The sequence below is a fragment of the Zootoca vivipara genome, chromosome 1 (assembly GCF_963506605.1).
Source record: "Zootoca vivipara chromosome 1, rZooViv1.1, whole genome shotgun sequence".
Lineage (NCBI taxonomy): Eukaryota > Metazoa > Chordata > Lepidosauria > Squamata > Lacertidae > Zootoca > Zootoca vivipara.
The window spans coordinates 9,331,134-9,357,728 of NC_083276.1; the positions used below are offsets into that span (position 1 = coordinate 9,331,134).

General features: G+C 40.9%; 1 protein-coding gene across 5 annotated transcripts in view; it reads right to left on the reverse strand.

Annotated features, from left to right (window-relative positions):
- Positions 1–362: 362 nt before the first annotated feature.
- The window catches only part of PPP2R5E (protein phosphatase 2 regulatory subunit B'epsilon), a 79,331-nt gene continuing 53,098 nt past the window's right edge, over positions 363–26,595 (reverse strand). For 4 of the 5 annotated variants that reach the window (XM_060271399.1, XM_060271392.1, XM_035104404.2 and 1 more), the window contains exons 4-15: positions 21,089–21,190; positions 18,143–18,235; positions 16,354–16,484; positions 16,037–16,096; positions 13,722–13,830; positions 11,802–11,855; positions 11,646–11,696; positions 9,887–10,006; positions 8,638–8,765; positions 5,180–5,281; positions 3,846–3,989; positions 363–1,888 (exon numbers count right to left, since the gene is read on the reverse strand). In XM_060271399.1, coding sequence (XP_060127382.1) covers positions 1,789–1,888; positions 3,846–3,989; positions 5,180–5,281; positions 8,638–8,765; positions 9,887–10,006; positions 11,646–11,696; positions 11,802–11,855; positions 13,722–13,830; positions 16,037–16,096; positions 16,354–16,484; positions 18,143–18,235; positions 21,089–21,190 — 1,194 coding nt within the window. In that variant the 3' untranslated portion in view covers positions 363–1,788. The remainder of the gene's footprint in view (positions 1,889–3,845; positions 3,990–5,179; positions 5,282–8,637; positions 8,766–9,886; positions 10,007–11,645; positions 11,697–11,801; positions 11,856–13,721; positions 13,831–16,036; positions 16,097–16,353; positions 16,485–18,142; positions 18,236–21,088; positions 21,191–26,595) is intronic. The other variant, XM_060271402.1, reaches the window with a different exon arrangement.

The following is a 26,595-nucleotide window of genomic DNA, read 5'->3' on the forward strand; positions in this document are numbered from 1 at the left end:
CCAAATATTTAAATGGCAGGAAGAAAAATATACAAGCTCGTATTTATACTGTACTTCTATCAATGGCAACAGGTTGTAAATTCATGTTTGCGACTATCACAAAAGACTTATGAACACCAATTCAGCTTTATACTGTAAATACTGCTGGATCAATGGTTTAGGATTATCAATCATTGTTGTCATATGTTGTCTATAACAGTTCAAAAGCATCCTGGAGAAAAATCCTGAAAAACACATACCTTACGGTATATAATAATGTACCTGCATTAGCTAAATATATACTGTACACAAGTCTTATCAGCATTTTATCTACCAAAGATGTGAGATTCCACTTTTAAATACAAAGCAGATAGCCAGTAATGTATATTTATAATACAGCCCTCTCTTTTTTCCATATATTTTTTTTTGCTTTGTTTTTAACCTTAAACAATTTGGTCACAATGCACCTTTGATATAAAATCATTTAAAATTTTATTATTTAATACTCAAGACATTAGGTTTGCCAGAATTGGAATATTCTCTTTCCCCCCACCCTCCCCAATAGTATTTTTTAGAACCACTTTTGGTAACAAATACAGTAATTAGGAAATGAGCACCCAAGTTCAGAATGCTGAAGTATGTTATCCATAATCCATTCCAGCTCAAAACGCAAAGATGTGATGAGAAACAAGAGTTGCAAAAAACCACCACAGAATCTTATTTTTCTTTTTTTGGCTGGAATGTTTAATAAATATTTAGAAAGGTAAGGCAACAACTTCAAACAATCCAACTTGCCTGCTCAACTCCCCACCCCACCCCCATATTAGCTCCATGATGACCATACACGATCAATTTCTTTTAGATGTACTCTTTTTTTATTATTTCCAAATAGCCTAAAGAAAATGTATAGCAATGCAATAATTTATCCTCAGTATTCCTAAGACAAATCTGGCCATTTTATCAACCGTGTACAGTTTAATACTGGTCGGATACTGAAGTCTGCGTTGTTGCCACTGCACACTTTGATAAGGATTGGTGAGGTGAGCTGGAATTCGCAAGCAACTGATTCATTGACAAATCCCAATGCACACCTCCCAAGTCCGTCTATAACCACATTATACTTACTCGTAATGTTCACACTGAAGGAGCACCAAAGCAGGTCTGGTACTCAAAAGTTGCGTATACCAGAACAAACTCTTAGCATTTTAAGGACCTCTCTCTATATATATTTTTTACGGCCCTGATCTGTATAAACATTCAACTCATGAAGATGTGCAAAAAAGGAAAAAAAACAAAAACAAAAAAAATCCAAGTCAAATTACAGCATAGTTATCCGGAGGAGAAAGATGTTACACAAACTCATAAGAAAATGACAATCTTTTTTTCCTCTCTTTTACTATAAATACATTTAACAGTTTAGCAGAAAGACAAGCTAAATTTTAAGATTGTTCACATTTGAAGTTGTATCACTCTCTGCTAATGATAAATAAGGAAGAGGTCCTGACAATGGAATTTGGACATAGCAATTTCGACAGATCTTTTGAAGACTGGTTTAAAGAAGGGTTAAAACAATGATTATTTTTGCAAAGTTCTGAGAAGTCCATCTGTTGTCCAAACTTTGGATTGAAGTTCTTTTTTTTTGTTTTGTTTTCCTTTACTTAGAGACAGATATATACAGTGCTGTTGTAATAATGAAACAAATGTGAAATCTACTGTAAAGTTGCACAATACAGAAAACTGTTGCTCCATCTTCTACTACATACATGTGTGACTCCACAGGTTATTTAAATGCTGCTTTGCTTCTTTTTGTTAAGTTGGAATTATTCCATCCCGCCTAAGACCCCGCTTTAGTTCCAAATCCTCCAGTTTCTTCCATAGTTCTTCACGTTCCTTCTCCTTTTTCTTCTCACTGTTAAATTAAAGGGGGGGAGAAACATTAGAGAAAAGTCAGGTTTTCACGAGCCTCATTTCACCTTGCTTCTTACATCATTACAGCTACAGAAAGAAAACGGCACTAGAGATAGAACGATGCACTGGGTTGTCCCAACGTTTTGCATTTTCTCTGAAACCTCTTAAGGCTGCACACATAAAAACCCTGCAACTGAATAGTGCCAGGCATTCACAGGAACAACCCCAAGCTGGTGGTGCCTTGCAACATCCAATGCTACCCAATCTGGCAAGACTTCGGAATCACACCGCTTGCTCTATTTGCCGGCTGGTCTTGTCCTGCACTTACTGGGATTTCTTTATCCAAGTTAATGAAAACCTGCCTTCTAGAGCAAAACAAAGGTAGAATAAAAACAATTACGTACCAAATGCACTACTGCAGACGTTTTGGAGGATAAGGAATTGTGTTCCTGTATTTGAAGCCATTACAAACCCATACTGCCCAATATGTTCCTTCAAATAATATGGAGATGGAAGCCAGTGGAGCTTCATTTGGCAATGCATGTCATCCGTGACGAGTGGTTTTATTTTTTCTTTCTAGTGAACTCATTGAATCTCTTTTTTAATTATCAGACTGCATCAGTTCTTTAATTTAAAAACATTATTATTCCATTTCTTGTTCTCTCCTTCCCCATACAATCTTATCTTAATCATTATTTGCAGAAAACTGTCCTTAGCTTCTTTCCAATGAAACCACCAATGAAACCACTGGAACTGCAGCCAGACAAGTGACCAAAATTTCAGGTCCAACCTTTCACAAAATAGAAACTGCTACTTAACCTTTATATTTCTCAGGATCATAAACTTAATATGTGCATAACTTTCAAGTTGCCAGAGAGCTAATGAACTATACCCAAGTTTATTATAGTAGTAGTCATAATAAATAATAATAATAATGATTTATTATTTATACCCCACCCATCTGGCTGGGTTTTCCCAGCCACTCTGGACGGCTTCCAGCAAAAGATTAAAAATACATTAAGATACAGCTATTTAACTTTTTAAGAATGCCATATATTGACTTGGCAGGCAATAGATAATGTCACAGTCATCAACTATACATAGTGTACATAGTTAAAAATGGCAAAATTCTGTATGTTAGAACAATCCTGGACTACTATCCTACCATTATTCATTATGGAGGAGGCCCCATTGAAAACAGTAGTGCTTACTCCCTAGCAAAGTGTATCCTCTACTTGAGCAATGCCTTGTCTTTCTTACTGCTGGATTCCAAATAACAGCGCATCGAGTTCTGTGCTAGTGGCCAGGGAGGGCTTTAGGCTTGTGTTTCTCAAACACCCCGCAATGCCGCACAGAAAACCATTTTCGAGACCGAGTGAATGTTCAAAGCTGATCATGGTGTGATATGGGAGCCTGCTGTTCCAAGACAAAAAGGTCGAAAACCATGCCGGAGATTCTCAAGACCTAAAATGAAATAGCTTTCCGGATCCTTGCCTCCAAGATGCCATGATTTTAAAAATGTGTTTCATGCATGAAGATGGAAGCCTCGGCTTTGATCTTTTGAGGTTACCGTAAACGCCAATACCCACGGCCAGAAACGCAATCAATACTTCACTAATTGTTAGGAGTCTAACCAGTTTCTTGATGAAACTTGCGTAACGTTTGCAAAAAGGTCCACACTACATCCAGACGGCAACATCCCACTGATTCCCTGGTGGTACTGGGAGACTATGTAAGAAGCCTAGCCTAGCTTAAACAAAACATTGACAAATCAAGCATAACTGACTTGCTGTGCGTACAGGCATAAAGTCTATAAAAGCTAAGGGGTACTTGGTACGCCTCTGTTTACATTTCTTTGAGTTTTCTTTTCTTTTTAATGTTAAGCAGAGAGCTGTCAGCCTGGTGATGGAACTGAACAACATTAGGGCCTCCAAGAATGTGTGAGAGGCTATACTAACCTAACAAGGCTTGATGACATACAGTACCCTTCGCTTTGCTTGTGGGAACCCCGAGTCTCACAAAAGGCACGACTTTCACCAAGTCGCAAACTGCCCGGAGTTCCCGAAGTTTCCTCATTAGTTTCACCTGCTGCTTTGGATAAGCTGAAATTTCAGACAAAAGATGATGCACTATAATTGGAGAAGGGTGATTAAGGGAAAGACAGAGAAACATTTTAAACTAAGGTGCAACTAATGATCGTATGGATGGCACTTCTTCTAGATCCAGCAATGTCAAAGCCTTAAATGTATCAAGATATTATGGAGAAGGAAAGCAAGGAAGGCTTGGGGGGGGGTCACTTTGCTTAGAGCAGTGGTTCCCAACAGGTGGCCGTGGACCCCCAGGGGTCCGCGAGCTATGCCAGAGGGGTCCGCAATATGCTATTAGAATTAAAAATATATTAAATATATTTTGTATGATAACAGATTTTTTGTTTTGGCCGCTTCCTGCATGAGCAGAGTCTAGCGCAAAACTACAATTAGATGAGGCAGTAGTTCTGCTGTATACCGTTAGGTGGCGCTTTACAAACACTACTGTTTTGCAAAGAGGCAGCACGCGCATTCTACTAACGCTCACCGCCCCAAGATGCTTTGCGCGTGTCGGCTTCATTTGTGCGCTACTGTGCAGGTACCCTGTCTTCTGCATTCCCCTCCCTCCTCCCTGGACTCTTATAAAAAGACTCTTAATTTGGCTCTCACTTTTTAATTTTAGGATTAGGAATTAATGGGGGTCCTTGTCACAATAGCGGCTCGATGAGGGGTCCTCGAGAAAATTTTGTTGGGAACCCCTGGCTTAGAGATTCCAATAAAGGTCAGACGTGAGTTATGAGAGTTAATTGCTGAAAGCTTTCTTGACTCGCAAAGAGTTCCTGTGTGCATTCTGGACACCATCTTCAAAGCAAAGTGAGGGCAAATTGATGAATTTGGGGTTTGTTTGTTTGTTTGTTTTTTATTAAAAAAAAGAGATTTGTTTTATTTTTTGCTACTGAAAATTCTTGATACAATTAAGTCTTTAAGAACATAGAGCCAAAAGAAGTTCTGTGAGGAATGCAAGTTCACAAGCTACGCAATGGGTACTGTATCTCATAAAGGGGAGGAAAAAACAACCATCTATACGTCTTGCGGGGGCCAGGCTAATGAGCATGCGGGGAGGGGAGGAATGAGGCATTGCAATCAATCATGTGTGGGAATTATGCAATTACTGCAAAGTGTTTAAATAAAATAAGAACCAAAACTGAAAACAGCGGGCTTTATGCGCAGCTGACCAAAAAAAAAAAAAGGCTATAGAAAGTTACCGCTGGCGATCTGACTTGTAAGTGGCCGTCAGCTCGTCAAACATGGCGCTGTTCATTTCCATAAATGCCTTCAGCACGTTGTATACTAAAGCCACAATAGCCCTGTGAATCGTGAAAGAAAGAGTCCATTAATTTGCCGTTCAAACGGGACAGATCTTCTCGTGTCAACAACACCATTCTGATTTGACGTATTTGTGTCATAGGAGACATAGCTCTGGCATCATCTAAGGTGTGTCCCCTTCCAGTCTTCCCCAAAGCTATGACGGGTCAATGGAAACAGAATCCCACATCAATCAATGTTGTGCTGGGAAGTGTCAGCAACCACAGCTGAATACAGTGTGTGGGAGCCTTTTCAAATTCTGCAGTGTTTAAATGTAAAAGAAACAGCGGTATGCCAAACTCAAGATGCTATTACTTTGTGGGGAAAGAGCAGAGGGCGCAACTGAAGTTTAGAACTCAAGCTTCGCAGAAACATATGAAAGCAGGGAGAGAATGCAGGAAGGATTTAACACAAAACTTAGCATGGCACCAGAGTAGAATACCCAGGCAGGTGATCCCAACTTTTCCTTTCCTTTCATCTGTGCAGTGTAGTGCGAAGTTCTCCAAGAACTGGGAACCTCAAGATTCTCTCTAGTCAACTCTAGTCTTTGGTTTCAACTATGCAGCTAACAAGCTGGGACAATGGCATAAGAAACCATAAGAAAAAGGACTGGGGGAAAGAAGACTAGAATTAGAAAAGGGTAATCGAATGAGAGAAGCACTAAGGAGGAGCAGAGAACCTCATATTAAATTTACAAAAGGGCTTTCATGTTTACATTTTTCCTTTATTACCCAGTGGAAGCTCAGTGCAATATATGCATGTTACTACATGTCCTGTTAAGGAGACCCAGAAGAAGAAAGTGTAAGAAAATCAGGGACTCATCTCCCATAAGCCCTCTTGAATAAGCTTTTGATGACCTGTCTGTGCACCTCAAGGCTGTCTCCTCCTGCAGACCCCACAGAATACAACAGGGCTTATCAGTGCAGTGCTCTGAAGACTAGGGCAAAAGTAAATCGTATTAAGGTTTTGTCGAGAGGATATTGCTGTAAAGTGGCAAAGTTGTAGCTGCAGAGCAGCAAAAGGCACCTTTTAAAAATACGGGGTGCACATCTCTGCGGCGCAACAGTTCAGTGCATCTGGCTGTTGACCAGAAGGTTGGCGGTTCAGGCCCCCCCAGGGACAGCTGTGGGCCAGGAGTCCTGCATTGCAGGTGGTTGGACTAGATGACCCTCAGGTGTTCCTTCCAACTCTTGATTCTATGATAGATTCTGCGTTGCTCTTTCCTAACTGATGCTTAGTACAGCCTTTGTTTCAAATTTCCTGATGCACAAAGCACTAGTGACATCAACAACACTCAACTGTGACACAACCCTCCACGCAACCGATCTGAGGAAGCACAGTAAACCAACCTCCCTTCTCCTAGTGAACTGCAAATTCTTCTCATTCTTTTGGCTAGATTTTTAATAATACAGTTCAGTCTTGGGGTGGGGAAAAATACCAGAATCAGAGCATCTGCCAATATGCTAGCTCAGGATATGGAATGAACTTTGCGCTTCCCCAATTCAATATTTAATATGGACATATCATGCTGGGTGCTACTAACTGGTGCTGCTTGTTTTAGCAGGTTTCTGTGCTGTTTTGAAAAAAATGAAATGATTGTTTGTTTTTGTTTTTATTTAGTTTCAAAATTATATTGTGGCTTAACTGTTGGTATGGCATTGTGAACAGCTTTGTGAAACTTGGTTTGAACAATGATCTGTAAGATTTTTATTTTTTAAAAAAAACAATAATAAACTTTCCGTTTCTGAGAAACGGACCCTTCAAACTGGTGAAATATTTTCCAGGTTCTGCCAGTCTCCGGATAAAATGTTTCTGTTCAAAGATCTGTAACAGTCCAACTTGGAAGGCATCATACTTTTGCTCACAATAGGGCTGTGCATAAATATCTAGGAAGAGGTTCCAATATCACTTTTCAAGTAAATAGGCCAGATCATAATGAGAGTTGCTTTGGAGAGCCAACCAAATCTCCTCTAATTTCCAAAAGTTTTAACCTTATCTATTTTCCTAAGTGACCATGTACACAACGAGGCAGGGCCACATTCCAACTATGTACAGGGATTTATTATCTCTGTAGTTCCAGAGTTTTCTCCTCTTCTTAACTTCTCTCTCCAATGAACTCAGAGGAGCGTCTGCAAGCTTATTCTATCATAGTGCAAGTACCATCATGCGAAAGGCTGGACTAGATGAATCCCAAGCCGGAATTAAGATTGCCGGAAGAAATATCAACAACCTCAGATATGCAGATGACACAACCTTGATGGCAGAAAGTGAGGAGGAATTAAAGAACCTTTTAATGAGGGTGAAGGAGGAGAGCGCAAAATATGGTCTGAAGCTCAACATCAAAAAAACCAAGATCATGGCCACTGGTCCCATCACCTCCTGGCAAATAGAAGGGGAAGAAATGGAGGCAGTGAGAGATTTTACTTTCTTGGGCTCCTTGATCACTGCAGATGGTGACAGCAGTCACAAAATTAAAAGACGCCTGCTTCTTGGGAGAAAAGCAATTACAAACCTAGACAGCATCTTAAAAAGCAGAGACATCACCTTGCCGACAAAGGTCCGTATAGTTAAAGCTATGGTTTTCCCAGTAGTGATGCATGGAAGTGAGAGCTGGACCATAAAGAAGGCTGATCGCCGAAGAATAGATGCTTTTGAATTATGGTGCTGGAGGAGACTCTTGAGAGTCCCATGGACTGCAAGAAGATCAAACCTATCCATTCTTAAGGAAATCAGCCCTGAGTGCTCCCTGGAAGGACAGGTCGTGAAGCTGAGGCTCCAATACTTTGGCCACCTCATGAGAAGAGAAGAATCCTTGGAAAAGACCCTGATGTTGGGAAAGATTGAGGGCACTAGGAGAAGGGGACGACAGAGGACAAGATGGTTGGACAGTGTTCTCGAAGCTCCGAACATGAGTTTGACCAAACTGCGGGAGGCAGTGCAAGACAGGAGTGCCTGGCGTGCTCTGGTCCATGGGGTCACGAAGAGTCGGACACGACTAAACGACTAAACAACAACAACAGTGCAAGTACCATACTGTCAGCTAGCACTATATACGAGAAACACTGCAACTTTCTCAATTGTATGGTACCCCAGAAACAAGTTTCGTGCATACACTTCAGGTAAATATCCTAAGTGCTTGCAAAAGCACTGCTCTCATTGTGCAACTCTAGAGTCAAGTGCATTTGGTGTCAATTCTATGCTGTAAAACCCTGCAAGTGGTGAAATGTCAAGACAGGTCAGATAACCAGTATTTCATTGTTTAGAAAACAGCTCTGTGAAAGGTACAAATATAAGATTTTCTATGTGTTGCAAATATACAATGGGTTTTTTAAAAAATAAAACAAAGAAAAACACTTACGGGTTCCAGTGTTCTTTGGAAATCCTGTACAGACTGGAAAACATTATGGGAAGTATTACATTGGAATTCTCCTCTATCAAACTCATGATGTACTCATTATTCCAATAGTACAGTGCTCTTTCAGCCACCTTGAAAAAAAGGGGGGAATGGTATTCTTTTATTTCCTAGATCAGGTAACAATTCCAGAAAGTACAACCATATTATGCCAGTGCTTTGCCATCTGTACTGTTTTCCAGTTTGTTTATGGGCCCAACTTAATGTACTGGAATTAACCTTTAAAGCCCTAAACATATTGGGGCCAGCAAGTAAATACACATGTGGTAGTGGTATTCCATTAGGGGAAATCTATTAAGAGGAAACAATATTGCATGACAAGTGGTAGGACAGGGAAGAATAATAATTTTTTTAAAAAAAATTATACCCAGCCCTCCCCGGCCAAAGCCAGGCTCAGAGCAGCTAACATCAAATATATATCATTTGCTGTACCCTCCCAAGTAGTGATACCTTCTTTTATCTAATAATTTTTACAATGGATAAAGTTTATATTTATTGCTTATATTTTAGATTGTATTTTGGATTGTTTTATGTATATATGTGTATGCTGGTCGAGAACCGTAACAATAAATAACTAAAATAACTAACTAACATATTAACATAAAATCAGGCAATCAATTAAAATACATCCTAAAATCAAATCAGAATCAAAGTGAAATCCAATCAGATGGCAGCCCACATATTAGGGTTGGGGACCTTAAATGCCCACCGGCCTAACTGTTTGTACTGATCTTGTATGACCCTGTGAGAAACGTTGCAGGGCCACTTTCATACAAGTTCTCATAAGGAGAGGGGGGGAGTCAGACTGGACCCCGACCAAAGGCCTGGCGGAACAGCTCCGTCTTGCAGGCCCTGCGGAAAGATGTCAGATCCTGCAAGGCCCTGGTTTCTTGTGGCAGGGCATTCCACCAGGTCGGGGCCATGACCGAAAAGGCCTTGGCTCTGGTCAAGGCCAGTCTAATCTCCTTGAGGCCCGGGACCTCCAAGATGTTATTATTTGTGGACCATAAGGTCCTCCGTGGGACATACCAGGAGAGGCGGTCCCGTAGGTACAAGCGTCCTAGGCGTATAGGGCTTTAAAGGTTATCAGAATCCCCCTCTTCTGAAGTGACTTCCCATATTAAACAAATGGCCCCACGGTTTATATACATGCAACATACAATTTGCTTCTGAGTTTCTGGCTGCCTATACTGACCTGAAAGTGAGGGCTAGACACACACTTAGCTATCTGTTTAAACAAGGGTTCTTGAATTTTGACAAACTGTGAGGGTTCAATCACATCCAATATCTCCTCCAGCTCTCCAAGGAACATGACCTAAAGTGAGAAAGGAAGTATTAAATTCAGAGGTCTTCTGTTTGCATTCGGAAATAAATTTTGAAGGAAGCATTAACTCAGCTTCTAGTTGTGCCAGCAGAGATAATGCACAAGAACAATATACCCTTCATTTGCAGAAACTGGCTGCAATCATGCATATACTTCTTAGGAAGTAAATGGAAAACCCAGCACCATTTATTGGCATAGGAACAAGCGCACTTCAATCAAGTCAGTAAGACTCTACACCAAAATAAACTTCCAAATGTCACAATTAAAGAGCAACATCCAAGCATTTCCAACCGCTCTTAAAAATTTACACTATTAACAGCTAAGTAGGGTGGGCAGCTTACTTTTTACAGATGGCACTAAGGAGGGTAGCCATTATTTTACTCCTACAAGAATATGCTGCATACAATGGTTGCTAATTGGGCTGCTGTCAACCTTTGTGCAAAGCAATAAACCTATGGCTTCTGAGTAGACAATGACGAATGTAAAAAAAAAATCTGCATCTAAAATCATTTAACAGAATCATTTAACTTTATGATTCCTCAAAGACACCTACATTTTCCATTGTACTACAAAATACTCTTAGGTTACTTGTAAGGTTTCTATCCTACCATTTCTCTAAAGAGCTCAAAACAGCACACATGGCTGGGTCCTCACCATTTTATCCTCAAAGTTGCCCTGTGTGATAGATTGGCCTGAGAGACAATGGTTGACCCAATTAGCTTCATGGCTGAGTGGAGATTTGAACCCGAGCCCGTCTAGTTGAACACTCTAAGCCAGGCATCCCCAAACTGTGGCCCTCCAGATGTTTTGGCCTACAGCTCTGTTGAGATTCTGGTGAACACAGAGTTAAAACACTCTGGAGGCGTTCTGATTCTCTGGGTGTCTGCCCACAAGTCATACGTGCAATTTCCTTTGTTTCAGATTTCAGTGTTTTGGTTTTGAGTCTGAAAGTCTGAGTCTGAGTTTCTGCCGGAGAGGAGTGTATAGGAGAGAGCGCTAGAGATAAGAGCTGCAAACATGCAGCTAGCTTCTGTTGGTTTTGCTGTTTCTTTTATGCTTCTGTAATAAAGTTAAGTTAGTTTAGAAGCAACAGAATTGAGTCTGCCATCGTTCTAGCTGCGCTGTAACTCTGCTGGGTCCGAACAAGAAGAAGCTTTGCAGAGCGAGTTGAAGGTTGGCTGCGTGGGTCTAAGGCTTTACGGCCCACTAATGAACTTTACAACACTACATTTATCACAACAAACTCCCATGATCCCTAGTTAACAGGACCAGTGGTCGGGGAAGATGGGAATTGTAGTCCAAAACATCTGGAGGGCCGAAGTTTGGGGGTGCCTGCTCTAAGCACTCTAATGATCCCAAGCATGGAATTTGCCTTTCCCTCCAGCTGCTGCAAACCCTAGGCTGCCATCTTCATCTAGCTATTTTCCAAGGTCTCTTTCCTCATCAGCCACCAGCAGTTCAGACCCTATGAGCATATATATGAGATTAAGGTATTTTTTCCCGAAATGTGCATCCCTTTACATTTGCTTACATTAAATGCCATTTGCCATATAATAAGAGATGGCCCAATGATTCCTTTTTATACAGATTCTGTTTTCAACAGGAAGAGGATTGATGCCCCGTTACTTACTTCTTTTTGACTGCAAGTTTTCGGCCAGAATTTCATTAAACCTCTAATGACCTGTATGGAGGAAGAGACAATGAACAATCCATTTAGATACAGAAATACACAGGTTTCTGAAGCCAACTCTCAAGATAAAAAAAGACATGTATATATCATACTTACAGGCTCTGTGAGTGAAGGGTCTTTCTCCAGAAACTGCACTATGCAATACGCCAACTGCAAAATATATAAGAAAACATTGCATTAAAATATTTTCTTGAAAAGGCAAAAAGAATAAAAATAGCATTAAGGTGGCTAATCCATATATACATCCTGAATCCTTCATGGCACTGGGTTTTCCCTGACTTGCTGCATCCTCCTGCAACTACAAAGAGCAACTATTAATGATGCCCAGTGGAAAATATTAGGAAGTAATACAGGGGGCTGTAGCAGGAAGAGATAAATCAGTGGTCCTACCCCAATAATAATAATAATAATAATAATAATAATAATGCAACAACCCTCAAATAACACAGGGGCAGCTTTGTATCCAAGTCTTATTCTGCTAGCAGTTTCCATTTCAAATGAAGATTGAAAGATGTGGAGTTCCATCAAACTGCAACGTTGACCAACGCACCAAGCTCCTCAGTGTACTAAAGCAACTAGATAAATGTGAGTCTGAAACCATCTGAATTTCGGCACTGAATGCCTCATTGTGCTGTGGATGTTTTTCTTCTACATTTCTGGCAGCACTAGGGCACATGAGATGAGTTAGCACAGCTGAAGACCAGCATACAGAAAGATTAAGGTAGCAAGGCTCCCTCTGCAGGGATATCAGAGGCAAAGGTTTGGAGAGCAGGAACTGGGGGAACATGCTGCTGCTCAATGAGAAGATTTGTAGTCAAACTTAGGAAAGCAAGAATACTAAAGAGTATAGGTGCTGGTTCAGAATTTGTGCCAGGAATTCAAAGCAGTGGTGTGCAGGCTACACAGTGGTGTGTAGGCTAACTCTGACACACAGTTGCTTCACCATCACCTTGCAGCAGAGGAAGGCAACCTTTTCATTCCAGCCAACCCCCTCAAAAACTGGCTTTTGGAAGGAGCAAACACTTTCAGAAACACACAGCAACACTCCCCACTTATTATTCCCTGCAGTCTCCTCTCCTATCAAGAACAGTGGAAGATGCTACCCTTAGGTGCTTTGTGTCAGCTGACTACAGATTCACTGGAGTGGCAAAAGTAAGAAGGGAGGTGGGAAGGGGAGGAGGTGTGGGGAGGAGGTGTCTGACTCGGGCTGTAGTGCGCCTCCCCAAGTTAGCTGGTGGGCATATCTAGCTGCCACACCCCAATTACAGAGTGCAATAAAGCACCTAAACCAAAAAAAGTTTTTTAAAAAATAGGGAAGCTATACAGGCAGCCCCCGGTGTGCATGGGTCTTGCATTCCAGGGCGCCGCACGCTTGTGTGAAATTGTGTGCAATTAAAACACCCTGCCCCATCCATCCCTTTTAGGACATTTCCTGGTCCCTTCCGGGTTTGCCGCTGTGTGCATGTGCACAATCATGCACATTTCGATCACGCCTAAAAGAGGGGTTGTTTGTATTCATCACCACTGAAGACAGACACTTGTTCTAGTTCTGCCCCCATCCCAGTGCTGCACAAAGTGCAAGCTTTCAATTTTAGTTTTCAAACCTTGTGTGCCCCCCCTCCTAAGGCAACACTAAACAATTAAGATACCATTAGCAGTAGCTCTGTTTCAGCAAAACAGCCAATAGTCTTGTACCTCCTTAGCTTACCTAGCACTGCATTGTGGGCTCAGGGCTGAACTAGAGAAAACATCCCACTCACCTAGCCAAATAAGCTTGTAAGGCATCAAGAACAGACTGACAGAAGTGGGTGGGTTGCTGGAGATTCTTGCCCAATTGCACGCAGTCTCTGGTGAACACAAGGGGCATGCAAAAATATGTCTACTGGACTCTACATGTTTCAGTTTTCTGAAGGGGTTTGATTAAACCTATTTCCAACTCAGCACATACAGAAGTGCCGCACCGGTTCTAACAAAAGCAAGAAACGACAACAACAACATTTGTATGGAAGTTTTTACCTGTGCATGGAAGAGCGATAAACTTCTAACGGTATGTAGAGGAATCAGTACTTTCACCAAAAACTGTTTATGCTCAGCTTTAAGAGGTAAAGCAAAGCCATTGATAATACTAGGAGGGAGAAAAGAAGCCTTATTACTATCAAGGTATTCCTTAACACAGAATGAACTGAGATGTATCTAATCACAGCTAGAACAAGTGTTTGAAACTGGCACACATGAAACATGGTCTAGATTTGCTTGAGAACAAAAGCAATCTTGCAAATTTTATTTATAAGCAGAAAAGCATTCCTTTACCAATAAGTGCAAACAGTGCATGTTATAAAATTGTCCATACAGATTTCCTTTCATTATCTGACCCCTGAGAATTTTGTTATCATGAGCAAGTTCGGGTCTCTTGTCCTCTCTCACTGTGGATAGAAGTGACTGAATAAACTACATTCACTTCAGGGTGGAATCTGCCAGATCCTGCAAGGAAAAAGGCCAAGGATTTCTCTTTCAGGATCAAAGCGAGCAGATAAGGAAACATATGAGCTGAAACTACATGAGCTCAAGGTCATGGCCTCAATGCAAATAAAATTCTGGGGATCAAATGAACAAGCCCAAGGTGTGGGCCATCAGAAAATCTAAAATGGAGCACAGAAAAGCTTAACAGCCTGACCTTGCCTCTAAACTAAAGTTAAGCATATGCCAAGCAACTAAGGATAAAGGTAAAGGTAAAGGGCCCCTGACAGTTAAGTCCAGTCGCGGACGACTCTGGGGTTGCAATGCTTATCTCGCTTTACTGGTCATTTGTCCGCAAACAGTTTTTCCGGGTCATGTGGCCAGCATGACTAAGCCGCTTCTAGTGAAACCAGAGCAGCACAAGGAAACGCTGTTTACCTTCCCGCCAGAACGGTACCTATTTATCTACTTGTACATCACACCCCGTCACAGGGATTCGAACTGCCGACCTTCCGACTGGCAAGCCCTAGGCTCAGTGGTTTAGATCACAGCGCCACCCATGTCCCTAAAGGATACAGGGCCCCATAGCATTTGAACACCACTTTAAATGTCAGTAAGAGCTACCTTGACTAAACTGGATGCCCAATAAAGCATACGATTGCCTGACAATCCCCACCAGCAACCCAATCCTTCAGATCCAATTTAGAACCGATATTATAAGGAACTAACTCAGATATAGCAGTATCCCAGCCCTGGCAAGTGACTCTGTCCAACTTCAGGAAGACACATTATTTAGCTTCCTTGTGCTCTCAGAAACGCAGCAGTCAAGAGTCGTGACATCTTTCCTGAATTTCAAAGAAGGCTTTCTACAGCTTCACTCCCCTCTGCACAACTGCAGTTCCATTTGAACTATTATTGTGTGCAGCACAAGTGAGTGGAGGAAAAAAAGAACAGGGCAGGGCTGAGAGTTGGTTCAACACCACTGCATCTTATGAGCCTCCATGGCAAGGCAGCAACTCACATTGGGCCATTAGGGCATGTCATTTTAGGAGGGGATTTGTTTTTGCTAATTTCTTCAGAGAGGGGTCTTAAAAATATGTTTTTGAGTGTGAGGAATTCAAATCTGCTATTATTTTTTGTGATTGGACAACAGTTAGCTTGGTAAGTCTGTTGATGGAGAAGCACATAAACTGCTTTCGGAAAACAAAACAAAAAATAATTTTACCTAATGAAAATGTCAGATAATGCTAAATACAGTGGTACCTCTACTTACGAATTTAATGCGTTCCGAACACACCTTTGTAAGTCGAAAAAAAATGTAAGTCGAATCCCATAGGAATGCATTGGGAGAAAAAAATCGTAAGTAGAAGCAACCCTATCTAAAAATTCGTAAGTAGAAAAAAGCCTATCTAAACCGCATCCAAGATGGCGGATGGAGCTCCATTCGTAAGTAGAGGTACCATTGTAGTAGCACTGTGATTATAGTTAATAATAATAATAATAATAATAATAATAATAATAATTTGCCACAAGTATTTGGCAATGATTTTTTAACGAATTCTATGCAATTTTACACACATTTAACTTACCAGGCAAACCTAAATTATATTAATTTAATTAAAATACCTTTTGAATCCTTAAGTCATATTATAACTTTTTAACACCCCTCATTTTGGGAAATTGAAAGTTGGGTCATGTGTTTACTATCACAAGCACGCTTATCTGGAAGCCATTTCAACTGCTACTGAGGTTTCTTCCACATTTTGGGCTGTCAGCAAATTTAAGATAACCTTTTTTGCACATCAAGTTTCACACATCATGTAGAAGGAGTGTCGTAGGTGAGGTCAGCCATTAAAAAATGAGACTTTATTTACCTTCCTAATATTTCCAGCAGTTCAGCTACACCATTGAAGTGCTCAGTTTCATAAACAAACCTGTCCAAACAAATTACATACATTAAATAATTAAGCAAATTGCACAGACACAAATTACACAGATGATGTATTTATTTACTTGGAAATTTCTAGCCTGCTCTTCTAGTGTGCATGGACCAACCAGGGTGGTTTACAGTTTAAAAACACAACACAATACAAAATATATTGCGGGCATACAAACCTACAAGAAGAAAAATAGAAAATTACACAAACAGCTTTCTTTTTTAAACAAAAAACAAAAAAAACCTCACACTTACCGTAGAAAAATATTGTTAATCTGTTTCCTGATAAATGCTCTAAGACCAAGGAACTTGCCATAAATTCTGTGTAAGACTGTTTTTAGGTAGTCCCGCTCACGAGGATCTTCGCTGTCAAACAGTTCCAGAAGCTATTGGGGGGGGGGAATCAAAACAAAAACAATAGCTCAGAAATGGAGACTGTCTCTAACACCTGCATTTCTGAATTGGCTTTATCTGACCCATACTTCTTTATTCCACAGCCAAATTGTCCATCATGAATTCTGACAATGGATCCCTACCAATAACCTTCACGGGAGGCTCTTTGATCCAGTGGAAGCTTTCATGAACGGGGTGGGGGGATGTTTTCGCAAATGCCCCCCTTGCTCCATACAGCTCCCAGCACTGTTCTACAGCAGTGTTAGAAATTCGTACATATAAGCTAGGGGCTACTTAAACCAAGGTTGCAGTTGCCAAACCAGAATGTCTAGTTGCCATTTTGGGGCAAGACGGTTCTAAAGTCTTATTTTTTCAAATGATGGGCTGATGTGGTTGATCCTCTGGCTAGTTCAGATTACACCCTTGAGCTAGGTTAAGAGCTTTGAGAACTTAAAGAAGAAAAGTCACTTGATCCAGGGACTGTCCACATATATACTGGCCTATTTCTACCTCCTTTTCTTAATGGTAACACATTCATAACGTAATACTATTCTTCACAACTGTGAGCACAGCAGTGGAGTGGGGTAAGTGAAGACAAGCTACAGCAATTAACCATATTGTTGTTCACTGCTCCTGCTCAGGTGGCAGGGGGGGGGACACATTTTGCTTGCTGAAATTATTTCCAACTGTGCAGAGAAAATATAACTGATAGAATTCTACAGGAAGGGGCATTAGTGTGTGAAAACAGTCCAGATCCAAGGATCCTCAGGTATGCACCTCCAGGTGATGGAGGTATCAGGTGTCATCCTGGAGCTCAGGCATCTGCGCTTGGTCGCAAGTGGCCGATAGCCAGGGGCAAAATGCGCCTGGCGCCTGGCTATTTTGAAACACTGTGCCAAAGGGTATCCAAACGCTCTGAAGCAGATCTGGTGTGGACGCAAGGGGCTGCAGAGAGAAGGAAGAATGTATGGCAATCACCTCTCTCCTCTTCACAGAAGCCTTTGCTGGATCAAAGAGTCTGTCCATAAACAGAAGGACCAAATTGCATATAAGCCTTACTTCCCAAGCACTGATGGACCAGTATATTGATTAATGCTTGGCAAGATCTAACAGGGAGGGGCAGGTTCAAGCCTTTTGCACCACGGAATTCTATTTATAAGGTGGAGGCAGAGTGAGAATTGTTTCAGGAGATGGTTGTGTGGCATTCTCTCTCATGTGGAGTTAGCTACTTCTTAGTGCCAAACATTTAATGTCATCTTCTAACAAATTTAATTTAAAAAAATCCTTCCAATAGCACCTTAGAGACAAACTAAGTTTGTCATTGGTATGAGCTTTCGTTCTGAAGAAGTGTGCATGCACACAAAAGCTCATACCAATGATAAACTTAGTTGGTCTCTAAGGTGCTACTGGAAGGAATTTTTTAATATTGTTTCGACTATGGCAGACCAACAAGGCTACCTACGTGTAACTACCAAATTTAAGTTACAGCATTTCATAATTGCTTTCACATATCCCAGTGACAGCTTCTGAATGCAGCTTGTTTTTTAAAGTCCCTCAGACTTTCTGAAACTCCAGTCATTAACCTTTTCTTTTTTTTTAAGTTAACATTACAAATACTCTCATGAGCTTCAAAGAAAGCAGACCTCCTTACCTGTAGTACAAATTTCTGATCTATGTATTTTTTGGCAATGCTGGGCTGGAATTCTTGGCTTTCCAAAAATCGTATGAAAAATTCATATACAAGCTGCAATAAATCATAACACAATTTAGTAATGTGTTAATGCGTGCTGCATTTCTACAGAATGAAACAGTAAATTATTCTGCTTCTGTATTTAAAGAGAAGCAAGAGAGGGACAATGGTAGGTAAAGACATTGTCTATGTGCCTAACCCTGGTTCAAGTGAGTGTTTTCCAATCTGCTGCCCTCCCTCCCACTGCACAGAGGAGTTCGTTGTTCTGCATGTGTGAGAAGACTGTTGCTGAATCAAACATCTTTTTTTAAAAAAAAAGTTATCTTCACGACCACCTTGATAAAACTGTTTCCCCATCTTCCCCTACCTCCCGTCCCACCCTTCCTTGGTTTATTTATATGGTCTCCCCCCCCCCTCCCATAGGCCCTTTTCAGAGACACAGACCCACACATATAAATACTACCACTGCCACTCATACCCACTCAGGAGAGGGTGGGATATAAATCCAATTTAACTTAATAAATAATGTGTTATTTTCCTGTGTTCATATAGCCTAGAGTGGCATAAGCCTAGTGCCCATTAATTCTTTTCATTTAGCTGCCATCAGAAGAACTGCAGCTCATTCTAAGAGCAGGCATCACAAACTCTTTTTCACTGGCTTGCCAAAGCTCCCAGGGGTATAATCAGCATTCCTCTGCCCTCCAGACTCTTGAAATCATACAAAATAAAGCAATTATGATGTTGGTGAAACATTTAATAGTAATTAGAAAGCTTTTGGGAGCGTTCAACTACAACACAGATGCCTGTTGCAGAATAATGTGTTTTAATCTGGATTTTCCAAACTTGGGGTTTTTTTGGGGGGGGGGGACTGCCTCCTGCATGGAAGGCATTTGTGTGCCCGCACTCTCTCCCTCTCCACCCCACAGGGCCAGACTGCAGGTTACATGTAAACACGTCCAACAGCCCTTTCCACTTTATGGAACTGATAGGGAGGGAATCAGTGGATGGAAAGGGCACTTAAGTCTTTCTCTGCCCTGTTTCCTCATTTCAAGTCACCGTGCCAGGCAACTCCCCCCCCCCCCCCGTGAGGTTTAAAATGTGTGGGCATTTCTAACCCTATGGGGTGAAAAATCACCGTGTGACACCATTTGGGGCAAGGAAAGGATGGTACACCCTGCTACTTCGCAATTACAGTAATTGCTCTCTCCTGAAGAACTGGGGTGGGTGTGCTACTAGGCTACCGTTGCCCATGCTGGCACGTAAGCAGGAACACATGGAGCTTCCTTTCACTAAGTCTCATCACAGGTTTATCCCAGCAGGCACTGGCCCTCCTAGGTTTCAGAAAGGGGGGCATTCCCAATCCTACCTGGATTGAACCTAGGGCACTTTGCACACAAAGCCTACATCTTTTTAGGGGGAAGCAAGTGACCAGGGCCATTAGTTCCATGAATGGAAGAATGGAAAGGAAGCGATAACACTTTAAAATCTGTGTGAAACTGGTTTTAGAAGTTGCAGACCATCATAAGGTGTGGCTCAATGTATTCTGCCTAGCTAAATATAAGCTGCTAGAGGACTGAAAGCTGGAGCCTACAGCTGCTTCTCCTCAATGCGCCTTTGTATTTCCTAGGAAACTATTTAAAATGGTGTTTCCTAGTCCCTTTTATAAAAATCAATATCCATACTGAACAGAATGCCAAGCTAAATATAGAATTTAAAATCACTAAATCTGTATTTATCTATATACATTCATCTATAATATGGCACACTGTTACTATTCTGCGTAGAAAATCTGAACACAATTTTCAAAGGGAACCAGAAAGTGAAAGAGACCTGAGGTTTATCAAAACCATAGCTGCCAAGTTATCCCTTTTTTACAGGGATTTTCCCTTATGCTGAATAGGCTTCCTCGCGAGAAAAGCGAAAACTTGGCAGCTATGATCAAAACTAACAGCACAGAACCTGTCATGTGGGTATACAGTGCACAAAATAAATTGCAACATCTATTATGATACTGTCAAACTAAAGATTTCTGCTGTCCTCAAATGGCCCGGGCATGCCGGCCAAGCTATATACGGAAAAGTGCACATCAGGTGACAGCTGAGAAATAGAAGTTTAAAGTCATTTGAGACTAAAGCAATGTAGATTAGATACTGCTGAGACTTCCTGGTTTCTAACCTTATTTTGAGTGAACACTTCAGGTAAATGCAATAGCATGCCTGTTTACAAAGCAGCAAAAATGAGGCGGTGTGCAAAGGGAGATGCTTGTACACACTGTTAGTTTAAAAACTTCGGATTAGGGTGGCAACTCCAAAACTTTGAAGTTAAGCACTGACTACTAAATCCTTAAACGTTGCACTGGACCTGAAGCAGAAAGGAGAAGCAAGTTTTGGTCCCCTGAACCAGCCAGAGGCTCATGGGCTACTTGAGGCTTCTAGGCAGAGCAAAGGGAAGTTATCAGGTCCTGCCACTGGTCAGGGAACCATCAGTTTACAGGGAGTTTGCTTCCTTCTCCCCCAGAAAGAACACTGCTGCAGCCTATAACAATCTGCTATCCTGTGGCGAGAGCGCTGGTGAGTTCCTGTCCTGCTTGAAGGCCCCTTATAAGCATCTAGATAGCCACTGTAAAAACAGAATATTGGACTGAATTGTCCTTAGGTCTGGGTCCATATGTGGCTGCAGAGCTAAAAAAGACATAACCCAGGAGGGCATATCACATTAATCCTAACTGGACACTGTCACAAACCATCCCCCGCCCCGGTCCATCTAATCACAATAAATTGTATTTTGTTTGGGGTTTTTTTTTTTTAAAAAAAAATGTGTTCTGTCCCATTTCAGTGTCCTTCCAGCACGCAAGTTGGTGTGCTTGTTTTTAATTCTAAAATAAAAAAATTAAAAGAATAAAATCACCTGTAAATGTGGCCATGACGCCTCAAGGGTGGGTTCATCTTCTTCTGGATCAAACTCATTGCTATCGCTAGGAGGAAGTGTTCGGAATATATTGCAAGAAACCTAGGAAATTGAACAAACACAATTAAAGGCTGCTCTCTTGTCAAGATTACAGGGCAAGGCAATCAGAAGAATTAGAGTGCATTCACAAATTGCTAAAAATTTGCCCAATGAATCCATAAATTGATATAATGCATTTCACTAGCAGATTATTCTTAGATAAGAAAAATGTATATGGCACTTTATGGTTTCCAAATTGCACTAATCATTTCTTACCTCTGTTTTATCCTTGTAGTGAAAGCAGGGAGCACCTACTACCAGCTCTAGAGAGAAGAAAAAACTATGTGACTCCTCTAAGCTGACTAGCATCTCCCTCTGAGAATACTCTGGACACAAAGCATAGCTTATATTCCAAGAAATGAAAATGTGCACTGCTATAGCTAAAACCTCACAAGGCCCACATCAAATGACAATGCAGTCTCAAACTGCTCCCTTTCTTTACAGTGCTCAGATCAAGCCTAACAGAGCAATCTATCAGGAAGGAGAAGGAGCATTTTATTCTCACAACCACCTTGTTAGATAGCCAAAAAACACCACCTTGTCCAGGGTCATTAAGGCTCACAATTAAGAAGGGAAATGAACTCAGTCATCCATAGCCCAAGTCTGAAACTTTATACAACGCTGTCTAATTGTCATCTCCTCCTAATTAACTTAGATGAAACAGAATCATTTCAATAATTCGAGCTTTCTCTCACACATTAGACGAGACTTTTAAATTACTGAGAAAGAGTAAGGAGGAAATAAAGAGGTTTTGTACTTAGTGTTTTCTTTTCTCACCACAAGAGGGTGCATTTTGATATAATCCTAGAAAAAGGATGCTGGCTTTTACTAAAATCTTTGTTATGCACCAATATGTACTTCCATCACACAGTGTTTCATAGTGAGAGATCTATTAGCAACAGATACCAAACAACTGATTTAAACTTTCCTTTGGTGCAGGTTTCCTAAGAGATTGTTTCAATTTTGTTCTAAAATTAACACCTATTAGCAGTAATCATTCAGAGAATCTATTTATGTTATTCATCTAATTTGAGCAATAGATCAAAGCAGTGGTCCTCAACCTTGGGCTCCAGATGTTTGGAGACTACAATTCCCATCATCCCTGACCACTGGTCCTGCTAGCTAGGGATCATGGGAGTTGTAGGCCAAAATTTAGCCAAAGTGGCAAAGATCCCTCACGTTTAAATCTTGCTTCTTCCACGAACTCATTGAGTGCCTTTTATATACCATCTCTCAAACGCAACCCTCTCACCCAGTTCCTCCCCAACACATGCTACAATAGGTAGACACTGACTTACCTTACAATGATGTTGTAAGGGCAGAGGTAGGTCACATCCATGCCACACATTTAATGCACTCTTATACCACTTTAACCACCATGGGCTTCCCTTTTAAAAAATCCTGACAACTGCAGTTTATTAAGGGTGGTGAGACTTGTTACGAGACCCCCTCACAGAGTTACAATTCCCAGCACCCTAAATCAACCACGGTTCCCATGATTTTTTAGGGGAAGCTATGACTGTTAAAGTGATATGAGTGCTTTAGATGTATGGTGCGAATGTGACAATAACGTACATAAAGCACTTCCTCCTTTCTTAACAGTTATACAGTTATGCCAAGTTATGCCAAGTGTTAGTTCCTCCAAAGATACTTTGGATTTCACACATTTTGCTGCAAAATAGTAGAGAAGAACACTATACATATTGTGGCAGATACATAAATAAATTCAAGAAAATCAATTATTCCATCTGGCCATGCAAATAGAAAATTGATCACTTGTGCTTGGACTAAAGAACAATATACCTGAATGTGACTGGAGAGCCAAAGTAGCCATACATGGATTTTTAATTTTTATTATTTATTATTATGATTTTGTTTTTATTGAAAGATTTTCGTGGATAACAAAGGTATATATGACGTCTCTGTTTTCAATTCAGAGTCCTTCCTATAGGTCAAAATGCAAACAGAAGTCACAGAGTGGGGGCTGATCATTACGAAGGCACCCAGCTGGCAGAAAGGCGGAGTGAAACTCTTTCATCCCCTGCTTTGGTCCTGGTGAAAATTGGTTTTTGAAGCTGCTATTTGCATTGGGGGGGATCTCCTTTACTAGAACAGTTATGTGTAGTGCACCATATTTTTCTCTCCATAAGACACACTTTTTAAAAAGTAAGGAGAAATGTCCGTGCGTCTTATGGAGCAAATGAGTCCTATGGAGCAATTCCTCCCTCCCCCCCCCATTTTCTGTTGCATGAGATTTTTCAACTGTTCTTATATGTTCTTTCAATGCTGATTTCATATCTGAAGTCGGTTTTGTTCTGTAAGCTCTAGGGGGGGGGTTTGCAATTTTTTGCTCTAGTTTTTCACTTTTCACCATAATCTTCATTTTTCGCAATGCAAGAATTCAATATTTTATTAAACACATAGCCAAAGCAGTACAATATGATTATATTGAAAATGGCATGTATATCTATGTACAGTAGAAGGTATGCAAAAAAATGTATTCCCTTGGGATACAGTACATATATACAAGCTGCTGTTATTCTGGTAAGAATTTGCGCTTGTATTTGAGGAGGGTGTGATTCAGAATATTTTTTTTCCTTGTTTTCCTGCTCTAAAAAACTAGGTGCGTCTTGTGGTCAGGTGCGTCTTATGGAGCGAAAAAGTACAGAGCAGCAGCAGCATTGGGATGTTCGGTTACACCTTATCACAACAATGACTTTTCAATAGTGTATCATCACTGTATGCACAAAAGATACAACCCTGTGTGTCCTTTCTTAAGATTGAACCCAATCTCTTCTGAGGAAATACTTGTAGGCTGGCAATGAAATAGTTGTATGGAAAAGTAGCTATCTTAAACCTATCTTTACTTATCGAATTTATACTTCATTCCATCTTACCATTGAAATAACAGCCGTAATGAAAATTCATTATCTCTTCCATTTCTCTCTTGTAAGCAATAATTTCCCCTTTTTCCTGGTGTGACAAGTTGTTTAGTAGGCATTAAGAGTTAAAAGTATACACACGTTCTTAACAGACACATGTCCTGACTCCATTCCTCTCAGTGTGCGTCTACACACATGGTGAACAGTGTGAGAAACTCAGATATATAAGCTGGGTGCCAGACGGCACCTTAAATCTTGGTTACACTTGCCACAATGGAATGTCTGTTTGTGAGGGGGTTGAACTAGATGACCCTCGGGGGTCCTTTCCAACTCTACGATCTCAACTACATTGCTTGACTGTAGCTTGCTTTTACAACAATTCACTTGTCTCAGTATGCAAGGAGAAACAGCAGAAATAGAGTTGTTGTTAACTGTGGACTAAGGCAGAGGTTTTAAAACTGTGGTAGCCAAACGGGTGCCCAGGAATCTCCATGTAGCCGCAAATGGACCTGCGCCAATAGCAAAAGGCGCCTGGGGAATGTAAAACACTGGGGTGAACATGTATGTGGGTTCAGACATAAACCTTATAACACCACATTTCAGAAGACTATAATTTTAACCAAAGGGGGCCACTCCCATGTTATGTGCCACACAGCAACAAGTGGTTGATTTCTTTTAAAAGTGAGAGTGTGTAAAAATCACAGTGCAGTCTTATCTAAGCACCAGCCTGGTAGGCAATGAGAAACTGCAGGCAGGCAAGAGGGATGGATAACATCTAGGCTAGAAACCAAATGGGCTGCTCCATCCCCCACAGCCCCTTAAGGCTCCTTGGCTAATCCCCAGCAGGCGACTAACTTTTGCAAGGTTATTTGCAAGGCTGTTTTTAGTATTACTTGTGCAGTGGCTTTCTAATAGACTCCTTAATCAAAACTGAAGCGAAGAGATGTTGCATGTACATAGTTGAAGGGGACGGAAGCGCAAGAAGCTGTTTGCAGCTCTAAAATTAGCTTTTCCACATGAATGAACGCCAGGCATTCACTTATATGGTAGAAAGGGGGCGTGGAAATTTATTTATGAACGCCAGCAACATCGCCCCTCCTGTAACAGTGCTGCCAACTACAGGTCACTTATTTGTCCTACAGAACTCAATGGTAAACAATCAAACCTGATAAAGAGGCTATTAGGAACTGGCTATTGCCTTTTTTGGAACATTATATTTATATATATTTCGGAGTGCCTTCTACCAACTTCACTTGGTCAGGCTGCTGCAGGTGATTCTGGATTGCCGGCCCATGGACTGGTAACATCCAGACTGCATTATTGCAACATGTTATAGGTAGAGAGGCCCTTGAAGCTGACCCAGAAGCTGCAGCCAGCACAAAACCCAGTGGCTGGGTTGCTCACTGGGGCAGAATATCACCATTGCATTGTGCCACTGATAAAGGAACTGCACTGCCTGCCAATTGGCTAGGTTCAGGATACTTATGTTGCTGTACTAAGCCCCATACAGCTGGATACCAAAAAGATCATCTGAACCCCTACATACCTAATTGATCACTGAGGTCTGGCAGGTATCAGTCTATCTGTAGGTCCGTTCCACATTATGTCAGAATCAGCCCTTTAGTCTGGCAGAACCAAACTTTTGGAACACCTTCCCATTGCTATCAGACAACTAACTTCCTCTTCTCTTGGCTATTAGATCCCATATTTATTTTGATAGCTGCTTTTTAAAACTGTTTTTATATGCAGTTGCTTTTAACTGTTCTGAATATTTCATTGTATTGTAAAATTGTTTCAAGATGCCTTATGTGATTCATAAATTAAATGAATATTTATTATATATATACATATATGCAAGTATATGGGACACCCATACTCAAATCACACACACACACACACAGAGAGAGAGAATTTCCACACTACTGTACCTCATTTTCAGCCTTGATGTTTGGCAAAGCTCATATAAACAATGACTAAAAAACTTGTCAAAAGAGCAGAATATACGATAGTGATGTGTTCTAAATTATTATTTTTAAACACTATAAATCCTCCAATGAGAACGCATGACTGAAGTTCAGGAAAGTGAAGGGGTGGCATTCGCCATGGGCTCATATAAAAAGAAGAGCAGGATACAAATTTAATCAACAAACAAACAACGTTAGTTATACTCATTGAACTACTTGAATCAATGGACTTCAGTGGAACTACTCTGAGTATGACTTAGTTGGATAGCATCCAAGGAGTAAGAAGAGATGAAAAGCCTGCTGAATCAGGCTACTGGCTCATCTGGCCCAGCATCCTGTTCTCAAAATGGTTAACCCATGCAAAGAATGCAAGATGGGCATGAATGTTATAGCACTCTCTCCTCCTGCCATTCCCAGCAACTAGTATTTAGCAGCATTTATCTATCCGCTTTCTCCACACCATGCATGATTTTATAAACTTCTATTGTGTCATCTCTTACTCCCCTTTTTCATCAGCTATAAAGTCCCAAATGTTGCAACGTCTCCTCATAAAGGAGCTGCC